This window comes from Scyliorhinus canicula, chromosome 21 (assembly GCF_902713615.1).
Source record: "Scyliorhinus canicula chromosome 21, sScyCan1.1, whole genome shotgun sequence".
NCBI lineage: Eukaryota > Metazoa > Chordata > Chondrichthyes > Carcharhiniformes > Scyliorhinidae > Scyliorhinus > Scyliorhinus canicula.
The window spans coordinates 15638222-15657111 of NC_052166.1; the positions used below are offsets into that span (position 1 = coordinate 15638222).

The 18890-nt window shown below is 46.9% G+C and overlaps 1 protein-coding gene across 1 annotated transcript in view; it reads right to left on the reverse strand.

Moving 5' to 3' along the window:
* Positions 1-309: 309 nt before the first annotated feature.
* LOC119955701 (ectonucleoside triphosphate diphosphohydrolase 2-like) overlaps positions 310-18890 on the reverse strand; it is an 84742-nt gene continuing 66161 nt past the window's right edge. Inside the window, exons 8-9 of the mRNA XM_038782165.1 lie at positions 8247-8384; positions 310-1228 (exon numbers count right to left, since the gene is read on the reverse strand). Of these exons, the coding sequence (XP_038638093.1) occupies positions 1025-1228; positions 8247-8384 (342 nt within the window). The 3' untranslated portion in view covers positions 310-1024. The remainder of the gene's footprint in view (positions 1229-8246; positions 8385-18890) is intronic.

Consider the following 18890-nt stretch of genomic DNA (forward strand, 5'->3'; position numbering starts at 1 on the left):
CATACAGAATGCGGGTGTCACTACTGCCCATCCCTATTTACCCTTGAGAACTACCTTCCTGAATACATCTGTGTCTGGCTGGCCCGCTTCAGGGGGCAATTTAGTATCAGCCACATTGCCTAGGGCCTGGGTAGGTGCTCTTTCAAAGGGTCAGTGCAGACTCGATGGGCTGAATGGCCCCCTTCTGCACTGTAGGGATTCTATGATTCAACTAACTGAATTAAATGTCTCTGTTTCCATGTTGGAATTTGTACTTATCTCCAGATCATTAGTCCAATCTAGACCCCCCCCCCCCCCCCCATCCCCCCAGGTGTGGGAGCTAAAGACAATATTCCAGTTTCCTAATCCTGCCTTTCTTTAAAAGCTCAAGGTGGGATAGTGGTCTGAGGAGGCAGTGGTTAACCGTTTGTGTGAAATGTTCCTCCTCCTGGCCTGGGGTCAGCTGATGTTCAGCATTATGGAACTGAATTGTATAAAGTTCCCCTGGTCTCTCTCAATTACGTTACATCTGCTTTGAATGGTGCCTCAATCAGGAGATTTTAGCCAATGAAATAAGGAAGCTGAACATTGCTGAGTTGTGGACCTGTGCTGAATCCTGGGTGAAGTTTTAAACACAATTAGATGAGGATTTAGTAGGAATGTGAGTGAGGGGTATGTGCGATGGGAGTGAGAGGTACATACTGGAGAAGCAAGAAGTTGGGGTAAAAGGAGGTGGGAGTGAGGGGCTGGGATAAAGAGAGGTGTGAGTGAGGGGCTACAGTAAAGAGGTGGGAGTGAGAGGCTGGGGTAAGTGGGAGTGAGGGGCTGGAGTAAGTGAGGGTGGGAGTGAGGGGCTGGGTAAGTGGGGTTGGGAGTGAGGACTATGTGTGGTGGGAGTGAGGAGCTTTGTTAAGAGCACTCTTGCTTATGTGGCACAGTGTGAGCAGTGTGAGGGGCTACAATCCTCCAGTCAGATTGAGGAGTGCCACTGCTAGGCTGGGGTTAGTGAACCGCAGAGATTCAAGCCCAGCAATTACTTCAGGCACTACAACACCGAGTCATTCTTGACGGAGCGAAAGGACAAGGCAAACAACAGAACTCCAGCCACAATCACCAGGATACAGATGACAATAAGCACGGCCCAGGCACCAAGCATCTGCACTTTCCAGATACCAGGATTCTCAGCTGGTATTGTGTTAGTGAGATTGAGCATGTAACCCAGAGCCCATCCAATGGTACTGCCTCCAGCCTGAAATAAAGCAAAAAACAAACAGCACAGTCAACAGCAAGGACAGAAAATCACACTGAGAGGGTGGGTGGAAGGTATGTTTGGGACAGACAGAAAGATCGAGAGAGATTGAGATAGGGAGAGATTGAGACTGAGAGACAGATCAAAAGAGAAAGTAAGTGAGACTGAGAAACAGAGAGGGAGACACCCAGAGAGAAAGAGACAAAGGAAGAGAGACAGAACGAAAGAGAGAGAACAAAAGGGAGAGAGAATGAGAGAGAGCGAGAATACGAGAGAGAGAGAACAAGAGAGGGAGACTGAGAGAGAGTGCACAGGAAGGATTCCTGACTCAATATGTAGATAGGCCGACTAGGGAGGAGACCATATTGGACTTGGTGCTCGGCAACGAACCAGGCCAGGTGTCAGATGTCTCGGTGGGAGAGCATTTCAGTGACAGTGACCACAACTCCTTGACCTTTACCATAGTAAAGGTTCCCCACGGTCGTCTATTGCAGAAAATACGGAGGCTGGGGATTGAGGGTGATTTAGAGATGTGGATCAGAAATTGGCTAGTTGAAAGAAGACAGAGAGTGGTAGTTGATGGGAAATGTTCAGAATGGAGTTCAGTTACGAGTGGCGTACCACAAGGATCTGTTCTGGGGCCGTTGCTGTTTGTCATTTTTATAAATGACCTAGAGGAGGGCGCAGAAGGATGGGTGAGTAACTTTGCAGACGACACTAAAGTCGGTGGAGTTGTAGACAGTGCGGAAGGATGTTGCAGGTTACAGAGGGACATAGATAAGCTGCAGAGCTGGGCTGAGAGGTGGCAAATGGAGTTTAATGTGGAGAAGTGTGAGGTGATTCACTTTGGAAAGAATAACAGAAATGCGGAATATTTGGCTAATGGTAAAATTCTTGGTAGTGTGGATGAGCAGAGGGATCTCGGTGTCCATGTACATAGATCCCTGAAAGTTGCCACCCAGGTTGATAGGGTTGTGAAGAAGGCCTATGGTGTGTTGGCCTTTATTGGTAGAGGGATTGAGTTCCGGAGCCATGAGGTCATGTTGCAGTTGTACAAAACTCTAGTACGGCCGCATTTGGAGTATTGCGTACAGTTCTGGTCGCCTCATTATAGGAAGGACGTGGAAGCTTTGGAACGGGTGCAGAGGAGATTTACCAGGATGTTGCCTGGTATGGAGGGAAAATCTTATGAGGGAAGGCTGATGGACTTGAGGTTGTTTTCGTTAGAGAGAAGAAGGTTAAGAGGTGACTTAATAGAGGCATACAAAATGATCAGAGGGTTAGATAGGGTGGACAGCGAGAGCCTTCTCCCGCGGATGGAGGTGGCTAGCACGAGGGGACATAGCCTTAAATTGAGGGGTAATAGATATAGGACAGAGGTCAGAGGTGGGTTTTTTACGCAAAGAGTGGTGAGGCCGTGGAATGCCCTACCTGCAACAGTAGTGAACACGCCAACATTGAGGGCATTTAAAAATTTATTGGATAAGCATATGGATGATAAGGGCATAGTGTAGGTTAGATGGCCTTTAGATTTTTTCCATGTCGGTGCAACATCGAGGGCCGAAGGGCCTGTACTGCGCTGTATCGTTCTATGTTCTATGTTCTAATGGAGAGGGATAGGAACACGCAGTATGGGAAAGTATTTAATTGGGGGAGGGGAAATTACGCTGCCAATAGACAGGAGCTGAGGAGCATAAAGTGGGAACAATTGTTCTTTGGGAAATGCACAACAGTAATGTGGGGATTGTTTAAGGAGCACTTGCTGCGAGTGCTGGATAGTTTTGTCCCACTGAGATGAGGAAGGAAAGGTAAGGTGAAGGAGCCTTGGATGACAAGAGAAGTGGAGCTTCTAGTCAAGAAGAAGAAGGAAGCTTACGTAAGGTTGAGGAAGCGAGGATCTGACTCGGCTCTAGAGGGTTACAAAGTAGCCAGGAAGGAACTCAAAAATGGACTGAGGAGAGCTAGAAGGGGGCATGAAAAAGCCCTGGCGGGAAGGATTAGGGAAAACCCCAAGGAGTTCTACACTTATGTGAGAAATAAGAGTGAGAGTAGGGCTGATCAAAGATAGTGGAGGGAACTTGTGCCTAGAGTCTGAGGAGATGGGGGAGGCCTTAAATTAATACTTTGCTTCAGTATTCACTAGACAGAGGGACCTTGTTGCTCATGAGAACAGTGTGAACCAGGTTAATAGAATCAAACAGGTTGATATTAAGAAGGAGGATGTGTTGGAAATTTTGAAAAGCATCAGGATAGATAAATGCCCTGGGCCTGACGGGGTATACCCAAGGTTACTACGGAAAGCGAGGGAGGAGATTGCTGCGCCGTTGCCGATGATCTTTGCGTCCTCACTCTCCATTGGAGTAGTACTGGATGATTGGAGGGAGGCGAATGTTGTTCCCTTGTCCAAGAAAGGGAATAGGGAAATCCCTGGGAATTACAGACACATCAGTCTTATGTCTCTGGTGAGCAAAATATTGGAAAGGATTCAAAGATAGGATTTATGATTATTTAGAAAAACAGTTTGATTAAAGATAGTCAGCATGGCTTTGTGAGGGGCAGGTCATGCCTCACAAGCTTCATTGAATTCTTTGAGGATGTGACGAGACACATTGATGGAGATCGGGCAGTGATGTGGTGTATATGGATTTCAGTAAGGCATTTGATAAGGTTCCCCATGGTAGGCTCATTTCAGAAAGTTAGGGGGCATGGGATACAGGGAAATTTGGCTGTCTGGATACAGAATTGGCTGGCCGAAAGAAGACAGCGTGTGGTAGTGGATGGAAAGTATTCCGCCTGGTGGTCGGTGACCAGTGGTGTCCCGCAAGGATCTGTTCTGGGACCTCTGCTGTTTGTGGTTTTTACAAATGACTTGGATGAGGAAGTGAAAGGGTGGGTTAGTAAGTTTGCCGATGACACGAAGGTTGGGGAGTTGTAGACAGTGTTGAGGGTTGTTGGAGGTTACAGCAGGTCTTTGACAGGATGCAGAGCTGGGCTGAGAAGAGGCAGATGGAATTTAACCTTGATAAATGTGAAGTGATTCATTTTGGAAGGACGAATTTGAATGCTGAATACAGGGTTAAAGGCAGGATTCTTGGAAGTGTGGAGGAACAGAGGGATATTGAGGTCCATGTGCATAGATCCCTCAAAGTTGCCACCCAGGTTGATAGGGTTGTTAAACATAGAACATAGAAAAATACAGCACAGAACAGGCCCTTCGGCCCACAAAGGCGTATGGTATGTTGGCTTTCATTAACAGGTGATGAGTTTAAGAGCCGTGAGGTTTTGCTGTAGCTTTATAAAACCCTAATTAGACCACACTTGGAATATTGTGTCCAGTTCTGGTTGCCTCATTATAGGAAGGATGTGGATGCTTTGGAGAGGGAACAGAGGAGATTTACCAGGATGCTGCCTGGAATGGCGGGCATGTTTTATGAAGAAAGGTTGAGGGAGCTGGGGCTTTTCTCACTGGAGCGAAGAAGGCAGAGAGGTGACTTGATAGAGGTGTACAAGGTGATGAGAGGCATGGATAGAGTGGATAGCCAGAGACTTTTCTCCAGGGCGGAAATGGCTGTCAGGAGGGGACATAATTTTAAGTGATTGGAGGAAGGTATAGGGGAGATGTCAGAGGTAGGTTCTTTACACAGAGAGTGGTGGGTGTATGGGATGCACTGCCAGCAGAGGTGGTGGAGTCAGAGTCATTCGGGACATTTAAGCGACTCTTGGACAGGCACATGGACAGCAGTAAATTGAAGGGGTGTAGGTTAGGTTGATCTTAGATTCGGGTAAATGGTCAGCACAACATTGTGGGCTGAAGGGCCTATACTGTGCTGCACTGCTCTGTTCTATGTTCTATCTTCTGGTCACCACATTATCAGAAGGACGTGGAAGCTTTGGAGAGAGTGCAAAAAAGGTTGCCTGGTCTCGAGGGTATTGGCTGTGAGGTGAGGTTGAATAAACTAGGATTGTTTTCACTGGAAAGACAGAGGCTGAGGGGAGACCTGATTGAGGTCTACAAAATTGAGAGGCATTGACAGGATAGATAGTTGGAGGCTTTTTCCAAGGGTGGGTGTGTCAATTACAAGGGGACACAGGTTCAAGGTGAGAGGGGATGTGCAAAGTATGTTTTTCACACAAAGAATAGCGAGTACCTGGTATGCACTGCCAGAGGATGTGGTGGAAGCAGGCACATTAGTAACATTTAATAGGCATCTGGATGGGTACATGACTAGGGAGGAAATAGAGGGATATGGACCGAGTAAGGGCAGAAGGTTTTTTTTTTAGTTCGGGCATCATGATCGGTACAGGCTTGGAGGGCCGAAGGGCCTGTTCTCGTGCTGTACTTTTCTTTGTTCTTTGTACAGGTTCCCCTCTCTACTCTCCCTGTTACACCCTTAAGAAATTTGAGAAAATTTGTCAAACATGATTTACCTTTCATAAAACCAGTTTTGATTATATTCAGCTTTCTTAAATGATTAGCTACTTCCTCTTTGATTATTGACTCCAGCATTTTGCCAATAACAGATTTTAAACTAACTGTCATTTAGTTCCCTGCCTTCTGCCTTTCTTAATTTTTGAACAAGGGAGTCACATTGGCTGTTTTCTAATTTTCCAGTATCCTGCCGGAATTTATCATATATTTTACAGTGCAGAAGGAGGCCATTCGGCCCATCGAGTCTGCACCGGCTCTTGGAAAGAGCAGCCTACCCAAGGTCAACACCTCCACCCTATCTCCATAACCCAGTAACCCCACTCAACACTAAGGGCAATTTTGGACACTTAAGGGCAATTTATCATGGCCAATCCACCTAAACTGCACATCTTTGGACTGTGGGAGGAAACCGGAGCACCCGGAGGAAACCCACGCACACACGGGGAGGATGTGCAGACTCCGCACAGACAGTGACCCAAGCCAGAATCGAACCTGGGACCCTGGAGCTGTGAAGCAATTGTGCTATCCACAATGCTACCGTGCTGCCCTAAATTTTGTGAGTTACAAAACATTTCAACTAACATTTCCACTACCTCTGCTGCTACTTCCATTAAAACCCTAGTGTGCAGTTCATCGGGTGCTGGTGACTAGTCGGCCTTTAACCCCTTGTGTTTCTCTATTGGGATTTTTGTAAGTTCTACCATGTTATTTGAAATCAGCCCATCTGATACCTTGGCGGCCATCCTCTGGAGGGCTGGGACCTGGAGGGCCCTGGTCGACTTGCTGGTAGCACAGTGTTGTGGTGCCAGTCCGCTCTGTGTACTGGGCCGGAAGTGCCTCGGTCTCTGGAAGGGGTGAGTAATATGGATTGGACACTCCCAGGGTCTCATGCCCCCCTTGTGGGTAAAAGGTTGCTCTTTTCTCCTCCACATCATCCAACATCCATGTCGGAGCACCACTATCCCATGCCTCCTTACTTTCTGCATAAGCCTACCATGGGGAACCTTATCAAATGCCTTACTAAAATCCATGTACACCTCATCCACTGCTTTACCTTCATCTACTTGCTTGGTCACCTCCTGAAAGAATTCAATAAGACAAATCCGTGCTGACTATCCCAAATCAACCAGTGTCTTTCCAAATGCTCAGAAATCCTAGCCCTCAGTACCCTTTCCATTACTTTGCCTACCACCAAAGTAAGTCTAACTGGCTTGTTATTTCCCGGGGTTATCCTTATTTCCTTTTTTGAACAGAGGCACGACATTCACCACTCTCCAATCCCCTGGTACCACCCCTGTTGATAGTGAGGACAGCAAGATCATTGCCAATGGTACTGCAATTTCATCTCTTGCTTCCCATAGAATCCTTGGATATATCCCTTCAGGCCCGGGGGACTTGTCTATCCTCAAGTGTTTCAAAATGCCCAACACATCTTCCTTCCTAACAAGTATCTCCTCGAGCTCACCAGTCTGTTTCACACTGTTCTCTCCAACATATGGCCCCTCTCATTCGTAAATACTGAAGAAAAGTACTCGTTCAAGACCTCGCCTATCTCTTCAGACTCAATACACAATCTCCCGCTAGTGTCCTTGATTGGACCTACCCTCACTCTCGTCATACTCATATTTCTCACATATGTGTAAAAGGCCTTGGTGTTTTCCTTGATCTTACCCGCCAAAGATTTTTCATGCCCTCTCTTAGCTCTCCTAATCCCTTTCTTCAGTTCCCTCCTGGCTATCTTGTATCCCTCCAGTGCCCTGTCTGAACCTTGTTTCCTCAGCCTTACATAAGTCTCCTTTTTCCTCTTAACAAGACATTCAACTTCTCTTGTCAACCATGGTTCCCTCACTCGATCACCTCTTCCCTGCCTGACAGGGACATACATATCAAGGACACGTAGTATCTGTTCCTTGAACAAGTTCCACATTTCAATTGTGTCCTTCCCTCACCGCCTATGTTCCCAACTTATGTACTTCAGTTCTTGTCTGACAGCATCGTATTTACCCTTCCCCCAATTGTAAACCTTGCTCTGAAGCACGCACCTATCCTTCTCCATTACTAAAGTGAAAGTCACAGAATTGTGGTCACTATCTCCAAAATGCTCCCCCACTAACAAATCTCTCACTTGCCCTGGTTCATTACCAAGTACCAAATCCAATATGGCCTCCCCTCTGCATACTGTTAGAAAAGCTTCCTGGACACACTGCACAAATACTAATGGGCCAGATTCTCCGTAGGCGAGATCCTCACTTCGCCGGCAGTGCACTCGTGCCTGCGGATTTCCCGAAGCCTTGGGGGTGCCCACAATGGGAAACCCATTGGGCGGCTGCCAGGACAGAAAATCCCGCTACCAGCCGCACCAGAAAACGGGTGCAGCGGAATGGAGAATCCCACCCAATCTAATGAAAAAGACAGAAAGGTGAAGAAAGACAAAGGCAGAGAGAAAGGGAAGGATAAATGAAAGAGGGAGCATAAATAATTGATGCAAAATGTCATAGTCAGACTGTGAGGCAGAGAGAGCAATTGGCACAGATGGGGGGAGAGAGAGTCAGCAAACAAGTGGTAGCAAAGCCAAAGTTAAACTCAGACCTTTCTCTGAAATGCGATGTTTTTAAATGTTTCATCATTGAAGCGATAGCCTCTGGTTGTCAGGATATGGATGTAGGCGGAGGTTGTGCAATAATCCACAAGTCTTTTCACTGATGCATTTGGTGCCTTGTCCTTTAGCTGCATTGACAGAAAGAAATAGAATTGTCACCGTAATAAATGATCCAACATTCAATTCTAACAGGAGTAAGTCTGAATTTTCCACACGTTGCGATGACACAATCGGCCTATCGAGTCTGCACCGTCATATGAAAAACACCTGCTGTGGGATTCTCCATCGGCGGGATCCTCCGCTTCGCTACCAGAGCACCCACACCCGCGGGTTCCCCAATGGCAACAGGTGGCCACAATGGGAAACCCCATTGGCTGGCTGCAGGAACGGCTAGGGGCTTTTCGCAGTAACTTCACTGAAGCCTACTCGTGACAATAAGCGATTTTCATTTCATTTTTCATTTCATATTCCCACAAGTAACTCTTGTCGGTCTACCTTGGCCAGATCCTGCCTTATTTTACTAAAATCCGCTCTCCCCCAATCCGAAACCTTTTTTTTTGCAATTTTTCTATTTCTTTGTCCATAACTAACTGAAACTTAAGTTGTACCAATTCATTTAGAAGCATAGAATCCCACAGTGCACAAGGAGGCCAGTCAGCCTATCGAGTCTACATCAACCCGCTGAAAGAGCTCCCCACCCAGGCCCACTCCCCAGCCCTATCCTTATAATCCAATAACCTCACCTGAACTTTGGACACTAAGGGGCAATTTATCATGGCCAATCTATCTAACCTGCAGATCTTTGGACCATGGGAGGAAACCGGAATAACAAGAGGAAACCCAGGCAGACACGGGGAGAAAGTGCTAACTCTTCAGTCACCCAAGTTTGGAATTGAACCCGGATCCCTGGCGTTTCAGACATATTAGAAAAGGTCACATACAAGCCAGATGCAGAGTCAGACAAACTACCCCGAGTTACCCCCCCAAAAACATTGGGAATTCCAGTGAACAAGCTTGAGGAAGACCCAGAAGAGAAGTTTGTAGTCTATCAGCTAACGGCCGTCCATGAAACATTGATGTCGATACAGGTGCTGCCACAATGGCAGGAGACCAAATATTTCAGTATCTATAGGGAGGGCTGAAACCCTTGAATATCAACAGCACGTCAGCCACTTTAGCCACTGATATGGGGGAGGCCCTGAAGATAACGGGCATGATGCAAACACCCAGCTGCCAATAATCATAGTCAAAAGACAAAGACCAAACTTCATGGGGCGAGATTGGTTGAAAAGAATCGGGCTAAATTGATTGGAGATATTCAGCATCACAGATGGGTTTTTCCAGGAACATCTGTGTAATAATTACCTTGAAGTTTTTCAAAGAGTTGAAACGCATAAAATGGGTGAAGGCCAAAATCTACATAGAGCCTGAGGATAAACCAAAAAGTTTGAGAGCCAGATTGCTGCCTTATGCTCTGCACCAACAGGTTAAAGTGGAGTTGAAATATCTGGAAGACCTGGGGGCAATTACTCCAGTGTAGTTCTCAGAATGGGCAGCAGGTATCCGAAAGGCGAAGGATATTTCAGTTTTTGTGACCCCAGATGTTATATACCAATTCAAAGTTATGCCATTTGGCATGAAAAACGCACCAGCCACATTTCAACAGTTAACTAACAAAGTTGTTTCAGGATTACCCAATTGTGCGGTATACATCGACGATCTGGTAATTTTCAGCCAGATGTGGACAAAACTTTTAAAACATCTGATGGAGTTATTCGATCGACTTCAGGAGGTGGATTTGGTGATAAACCTCGCCAAAGGTGAATTTGGAAAGGTCCAAGTCATTTTCCAAGGCCATACAATTGGACAGGGTCGAATGGTCACACGGGATGTGAAATTAACAGTTATTAAGGAGTTTCCGATACCCTCAAGAAAAAGGGAAATAATGCGATTTCGTGGCGTGAGTGGATTTGATCAAACATTTGTGCAGAGGTTTTGTAGCATGATTGCTCCACTGATGGACTTGCTGAAGAAACGTCGAAAATTTCAATGGACAGCGGACTTACAACAGGCATTTGACGGCCTGAATGCTGTGATAACCAATGCTCCTGTGTTGGAGAATTGCAAGGGACTCTGTGATCAGATTGAACTAAAGTATCTGACTTTAAAGAGAAATGCCAAGGCGTAGAGCAATGGACAGATTATGCAGAGACCTTCTTTTTCAAAGAGACTGTCAATCGAGACAGATTTCAGTTGGAGTAAGACGAACAAAAAAAATGGACTATATTATTATACCTGTTTGCATGTGTTCTTTTTGAAATGAAAAAGTATGTTTACTGTGTGCATTTCTTAAAGGATAGTGAAAAGGTGAAAAATGAAACCATCTTGAAGTTGATGGGTTTTTTTTTTCTTGGGGGGAGGTGTCATGTGAGAGTACCTTTAAGAAATGGGTGTTTATTACTGCAGTGATGTCAGAGAGTGGGTGGAGATGGGCTGACTGTCAGCTTTTTACTTTCGTTTTCGGCTGTTTGCTGCAGGGTGTGTTTTAGTTTCATTTTCAGAGCTGGATTGCTGCAGACACAGCCAGAAGGTGTATGAATCTCTCTCTGTATTCTAAAGACTGTAAATCGATCCTGGTGATTTAAAACTAATAACTGCTCTCAGTAGTGACTTTAACCTGATGTGCTTCTGATAAAAAGGTGTTTTAAGTCTTATGGATATTAAAAGGAAAGCTTAAAGGATTACTTAGTGTTGCATTCTTTGGGGGTTGTATTTTAATTAATGGTTGCTCAGATGTTCACTGTATGGTTTAAAAAGGTGAACTTGAGTTCATAGAACAAACATTGTTTTGCTTTAAAGAATACTTTTCCATTTCTGCTGCACCACACCTGTCGAGTGGGCCGTGTGCTCCCCATACCACAATCTATTAAAAGTTGTGGGTCAGGCGAATTCCATCATACACCTTGGGGTTCTCTAAACCCTGGTCCATAACAGGTATTTTACATTTATGAAATAAAATACCATTGTCGACATATTTTACCCAACTTGTCAACAATTTTAAAGCCAACTGATGAGGAAGCCGCAACGATGGAAATGGAAAGATTCCCGGCAAAAGTCCCTTAAACAAGTGAAACAGGCCTTAAAATCGTCAACCTTACCTGCCCACTTTAACTCAGACAAACACATTATCCACTGGCAGGTGAAAGCAGAACTAGGGGGCATAGCCTCAAAATAAGGGGAAATAGATTTAGGACTGAGTTTAGGAGGAACTTCTTCACCCAAAGGGTTGTGAATCTATGGAATTCCTTGCCTAGTGAAGCAGTTGAGGCTCCTTCATTAAATGTTTTTAAGGTAAAGTTAGATAGTTTTTTGAAGAATAAAGGGATTAAGGGTTATGGTCTACGGGCCGGAAAGTGGAGCTGAGTCCACAAAAGATCAGCCATGATCTCATTGAATGGTGGAGCAGGCTTGAGGAGCCAGATGGCCTACTTCTGCTCCTAGTTCTTATGTTCTTATAGTCACATGCCTTATTGCATAGGACGGTACTTTTGCATAAGATGCAAGGTGGAGTGGAGAGACCTGTCGCCTTTACTTCCCGAATTACCCAGAAGGTGGCACCGGAGCGAGGAGACTCTCTGCGAGCTCTCCCCAATCCAATCCGAACGTTGTCGGATTCACAGATAGATAAAGAGAGTTTGGCAGTCATGTATGCCAGAAATAAATTCCACCGATAGGTTTATGGGCAGCACATCAACATTGTCTTGGACCAATAATTGCCTTTTTCACGATGAAAAACCGGTTTGCGCTGCTCCAGCAGCAGTGGCACCGGCGCCAACGAGGTCATGCGCAGTGGCATCTGCACCAATGCGCGCATGCGTAGTGGCCTCCTTCAACGTGCCTGCCCCGACGCAACATGGAGCAGGTCTACAGGGGCCAGTGCTTAGGAAAGGAGGCCCCCAGCCACAGAGGCTGGCCAGTTGATCGGTGGGCTCCGATCGCGAGCCACGCCACATCGGATGCCCCCCCCCTCCCCCCCGGGGTCAGGCCCGCCCCCAAAGGCCGACACCCGACCCTTACACGCCGAGGACCCGCCGGCCCAGAGCGGCCATACAATTGGACAGGGTCGAATGGTCACACTGGATGTGAAACTAACAATTATTGAGGAGTTTCCAATACCCTCAAGACGAAGGGAAATAATGCGATTTCTTGGCATGAGTGGATTTGATCGAACATTTGTGCAGATGTTTTGTAGCGCGATTGCTCCACTGATAGACTTGCTGAAGAAACATCGAAAATTTCAATGGACGGCAGGACTCGGCTCTTTTCTTACAGCCGCTTGGCCTATCCGGGCCGGAGAATCAGCAGGGCGGCCATGTAGAGAGGCCCACGACCGGACCAACCACGCCGCAGACAATGCCGCCAGCAGAGAATCGCGTGCCATCGTGGGGGTGACGTGGCGCGATTCGCGCAGCCCGCCGCCGATTCTCCGACCCAGTCGGAGAATCCCACCCCAGGTACACAGATCGCAAATGCTTTAAGCCAACGTCCACTCCCACAGACTATATCGGAGTCTCCTGTTCCATAGAAGATCGGCCTTGCTCTGATTTTTCTCAACACTTGGTCAGCCCATATCAAGACGTTGCCTGACAGATGGAGCACCACACCTTAGCCAAGTGAGACAGGTCGTTTAAAGAGAAGGATTTGGTTTTCATCTGGAATTCTGGAGGGGGACCAGCTGGGATATCCAGGAGGGTTATAGAACATAGACCATAGAATAGTACAGGCCCTTCAGCCCACGATGTTGTGCCGACATTTATCCTAATCTAAGATCAACCTCACCTACACCCCTTTAATTTACTGCTGTCCATGTGCCTGTCAAAAGTCGCTTAAATGTCCCTAATGACTCTGACTCCACCACCACTGCTGGCAGTGCATTCCACACAACCACCACTCTCTGTGAAAGTCTCTGGCTATCCACTCTATCCATGCCTCTCATAACCTTGTACACCTCTATCAAGTCACCTCTCTGCCTTCTTCGCTCCAGTGAGAAAAGCCCTAGCTCCCTCAACCTTTCTTTATAAGACATGCCCTCCAGTCCAGGCAGCATTCTGGTAAATCTCCTCTGTACCCTCTCCAAAGCATCCACATCCTTCCTATAATGAGGCGACCAGAACTGGAGACAATATTCCAAGTGTGGTCTAACTAGAGTTTTATAAAGCTGTAGCAAATCCTCGCGGCTCTTAAACTCAATCCGCCTGTTAATGAAAGCCAATACACCATGCGCCTTCTTAACAACCCCATCAACCTGGGTGGAAACTTTGAGGGATCTATGCACGTGGACCCCAAGATCCCTCTGTTCCTCCACACTTCCAAGAATCCTGCCTTTAACCCTGTATTCGGCATTCAAATTCGACCTTCCAAAATGAATCACTTCACATTTATCAAGGTTGAACTCCATCTGCCACTTCTCAGCCCAGCTCTGCATCCAGGTTATTGCAGGATTGGTCGGCCTATGGGGCTGCGAAGTGCGGAGGCATGTAGAGTTTATGAGGAGGCGGGAAGCTTCGGCCCCACAGCGCAACATGTGAACTCAGACATGTGGTCTGATAGTAGTTACCAGAGTACCAGCCAGAGTCTGTGGTCATAGAACCAAGGTCTTCCCAACAGGAATCCCGTGAGTCAGCACAAGGAGCTGAGGAGGGTGTCGGCACTGAAAATCTGCCTGCCACTGAAGGGGACCTTTTATTTATTCGTCCACAGGATATGGGTGACGCTGGCTGTTTATTGCCCATCTCTGAGGGCATTTAAGAGTCAACCACATTGCTGTGGATCTGGAGTTACATATAGGCAAGATTAGGTAAGGATTCCCTAAAGGGCATTAATGAACCAGATGGGAAAATCGACAATGGTTTCATGGTCAACATCAGACTTTTAATTCCAGATTTTTATTGAATTCAAATTTCACCATCTGCTGTGGAAGGATTCGAACCCGCGTCCCCAGAGCTTGATTCAGGGACTCTGGATTACTAGTGCAGCGATAATACCACTACGTCACTGCCTCCCCAAGTGACTTCAACTATGGAGGAACTGGTTGCAGATGTGTGGCGCTCAACAAGAGTTCGAAAGTCCCCGGATAGACTGACCTTATGAACTTTGCCCATTGTCTCCCTCACTGAAAATTCTGTTTCACTCTACATAGTTGTATATAAGGGTTTTTTTTGTGTAATTGTAAGGGAACTTAAGGGGGGAGGAATGTGGTAGCGTGGTTCCTTTAAGAGGCGATCTTTCATGGGCCATGTGACCCGCCTAGAGCCTCAGGGGGCAGAGCTTGCAAACCTGAGCCTGTCAGGTTCCAGAAAGGGGGTCCCATCAGAGTAAGCCCAGGAATCGAGGGAACCACTCCTGTGTTGATCTGTAATATAAAGTTCTTCCTTTGTTAATAAATCACCATTTTGATTTAACGCTGCCTCATCGCATTCCCTCGCACTACAACAAAGTGGAATCCCTTCCTCTTGGTGAAGGCACCAGGGTCACACGTTGATGCTCTTATGGCCATATGTGAGCAATCTATGGCACCCTGGACGCAGGGCAACCCAGTTGTTGCAGCAAAGTCTCTGGCTGACTCAGTCTGGCCAGCATCATCGACCTGGAAATGAATGAAGTTTGAGTCCCATCGAAACAGAATGTTAGTGACCAGTTTGATGCAGAACTGGAAACACCACATTGATCCCTCAATGACCCCTGGGCTGGAGGTCAATCATCTGGGCCAATCATCTGGCACATGGAGGTCACAGTCTCCCTCAGAGCCTCGTTCACACTGGACCTCAGACATGCTGAGGTGGCTAGAGCACTGCCCGTAAACTCTGCCTTGCAGGATAATGATGTCTTTTCATTTTCGGGAGCGAGGCCTTCATTTTCGGGAGCGAGAGAGAGAGAGCCGGGTAGCAGCTTGGGAACAGGTAAGTGATAGATATTCTGCTCTTCTGAGTGATCCGACAGGGGTGGGGGGAGCTGAAAAGTGATGTCACAGGAAAGCTGTGGCCTGATTGGCTGATAGGGAATCTGCACTAAATTTAAAAATTAAACATTGTTAAACTAATTAAACATAATTAATTGCTTAATCATAATTTAGAGGGGTATCTAAGTCAGAGATAGAGAGTACTGTATTTACTTTTACATTTATCGTAGAAATCGAGTGACAGGAAACATATAGTTAACAGTAACTTTTTTCTTTTTTAATTTAGTTTACTAATTAATTGAAGCAATGTCAATTAGAGGAGTGCAGTGCTCTGACTGTGAGATGTGGCAGGTCTGAGAGGCTTCCAGCATCCCGGATGGCTTCATTTGCAGAAAGTGCACCCAACTGGAGCTCCTCACAGACCGCATGGTTCGGTTGGAGCAGCAATTGGATGCACTTAGGAGCATGCAGGTGGCGGAAAGCGTCATAGATAGCAGTTATATAAATGTGGTCACTGTGGTGAATGTATAGTACTAGTAATTCACCAGTGTATTGGTATCTGTTTAGCTCACAGGGGCTAATCTGTTTAGCTCAAAGGGGCTGTTTAGCTCACAGGGCTAATCGCTGGCTTTGAAAGCAAACCAAGGCAAGCCAGCAGTACGGTTCGATTCCCGTACCAGGCTCCCCGAACAGGCGCCGGAATGTGGCGACTAGGGGCTTTTCACAGTAACTTCATTTGAAGCCTACTCGTGACAATAAGGATTTTCTTTTCATTTTCATCATGTTCTGCCACTGTGTTACAGCTATGTTATGTTGTTGACCTTGTGGGCTCCACCTATGGGCCATTGTGTGGCTTCACCCACAGGGGGATATGTTGGGGCATGTACGGGGTCTGCCCATGGCTCCTCCCCTTGAAAGGAAGTAGAAAGAGCAGTTGACCTGTAGGAGGTTGACAGTATTGTACTAGTCGCAGGCAGGCTGTTCTAAACTGATTAAAACCTCGGTTTGCTTCTACTCGTGTCTTTGAGTGAATTGATGGTCGCATCAGTCACATCCAAGGTGCAGGCAGAGAAATGGGTGACCACCAGAAGGGGCAGGCAGTCAGTTCAGGAATCCCCTGTGGTTGCCCCCCCTCTCAAACAGGTATACCCCTTTGGATACTGTCAGGGGGGGGGGGGGGGGGGGAATAGCCTATTAGGGGAAAACAGCAGCAGCCAGAGCAGTGGTAGCACGGCTGGCTCTGATATTCAGCATGGAGGGCCAAAGCGCAGAAGAGCTATAGTCACAGGGGACTATATAGTCAAGGTCAGAGATAGGCGCTTTTGTGGACTTGAAAGAGACTCCAGGATGGTATGTTGCCTCCCTGGTGCCAGGGTCCAGGATGTCTCAGAACAGTTAGCTGGCATCCTGAAGGGGGAGGGCAAACAGGCAGAGGTCATGGTACATATTGGTACTAACGACATAGACAGGTAGGGGGATGAAGTCCTGCAGCAGGAGTTCAGGGAGTTAGGCAGAAAGTTAAAAGACAGGACCTCAAGGGTTGTAATCTCGGGATTACTCCCTGTGCCACGTGCCAGTGAGGCTAGAAATAGGAAGATAGAGCAGCTAAACACATGGCTAAACAGCTGGTGTAGGAGAGTGGGTTTCAGTTATCTGGACCACTGGGAGCTCTTCTGGGGCAGGCGTGACCTGTATAAGAAGGACGGGTTGCATCTAAACTGGAGAGGCATAAATATCCTGGCCGCAAGGTTTGTTAGTGTCACACGGGAGGGTTTAAACTAGTATGGCAGGGGGGTGGGCACCGGAGCAATAGGTCAGAAGGTGAAAAAACTGATGGAGAATGAGGAAATAGGACCACTATAGCTCTGAGGAAGAGCAGACAGGGAGATGTTGCTGAAAACAGCGGGACTGGTGGCCTGAAGTGCATATGTTTTAATGCAAGAAGTATAACAGGTAAGGCAGATGAATTTACAGCTTGGATTAGTACTTGGAACTGTTGTTGCCATTACAGAGACCTGGTTGAGGGAAGGACAGGATTGGCAGCGAAATATTCCAGGATTTAGATGTCTCAGGCGGGATAGAGGGGGAGGTAAAAGGGGTGGAGGAGTTGCGCTACTGGTCAGGGAGAATATCACAGCTGTACTGCGAGACAACACCTCTGAGGGCAGCAAGGCTATATTGGTAGAGATCAGGATTAAGAAGGCTGCAGTCACAATGTTGGGGGTTTACTACAGGCCTCACAACAGCCAGCGGGAGATAGAGGAGCAGATAGGTAGACAGATTTTGGAAAGGAGTCTTCTAGGGGCCTGGACAGGGTAGCGTTCGTAAAGAGCATCCAGGAGGGCTTCTTAAAACAATATGTAGATAGTCCAACTAGGGAAGGGGCTGTACTGGACCTGGTATTGGGGAATGAGCCTGGCCAGGTGGTAGTCGTTTCAGTAGGGGAGCATTTCGGGAACAGTGACCACAATTCAGTAAGTTTGAAAGTGCTGGTGGACAAGGATAAGAGTGAATGTGCCAAATTGGGGGAAGGCTAATTATAACAATATTAGGCAGGAACTGAAGAACCTAGATTGGGGGCGGATGTTTGAGGGTAAATCAATATCTGACATGTGGGAGGCTTTCAAATGTCAGTTAAAAGGAATTCAGGACCGGCATGTTCTTGTGAGGAAGAAGGATAAATACAGCACATTTCGTGATATTTGGATAACGAGGGATATTGTAGGCCTCGTCAAAAAGAAAAAGGAGGCATTTGTCATGGCTAGAAGGCTGGGAACAAACGAAGCCTGTGTGGAATATGAGGAGAGTAGGAAGGAACTTAAGCAAGGAGCAAGGCTAAACTGGGTCACGAAAGTTTATTGGCAAATAGGGTTCAGGAAAATCCCAAGGCTTTTTACACGTACATAAAAAGCAAGAGGGTAGCCAGGGAAAGGGTTGGCCCATGAAGGACAGGGGGTGAATCTATGTGTGGAGCCAGAGGAAATGGGCGAGGTACTAAATGAATACTTTACATTCACCAATGAGAAGGAATTGGTGGATGTTGAGTCTGGAGAAGGGTGTGTAGATAGCCTGGGTCACATTGAGATCCAAAAAAAACGATGTGTTGGGCGTCTTGAAAAATATTAAGGTGGATAAGTCCCCAGGGCCTGATGGGATCTACCCCAGGATACTGAAGGAGGCAAGAGAGGAAATTGCTGAGGCCTTGACAGAAATCTTTGCATCCTCACTGTCTTCAGGTGATGTCCCGGAGGACTGGAGAATAGCCAATGTTGTTCCTTTGTTTAAGAAGGGTAGCAAGGATAATCCAAGGAACTACAGGCTGGTGAGCCTTACGTCAGTGGTAGGGAAATTACTGGAGAAAATTCTTCTAGACAGGATCTACTCCCATTTGGAAGCAAGGGTTCGTATTAGCGAGAGGCAGCACAGTTTTGTGAAGGGGAGGTCATGTCTCACTAACTTGACAGAGTTTTTCTTGGAGGTCACAAATTGATTGATGCAGGTAGGGCAGTGGATGTTGTCTATATGGACTTCAGTAAGGCCTTTGACAAGGTCCCTCATGGCAGACTGGTACTAAAGGTGAAGTCACACGGGATCAGAGGTGCGCTGGCAAGATGGATACAGAACTGGCTAGGTCATAGACGGCAGAGAGTAGCAATGGAAGGGTGCTTTTCTGATT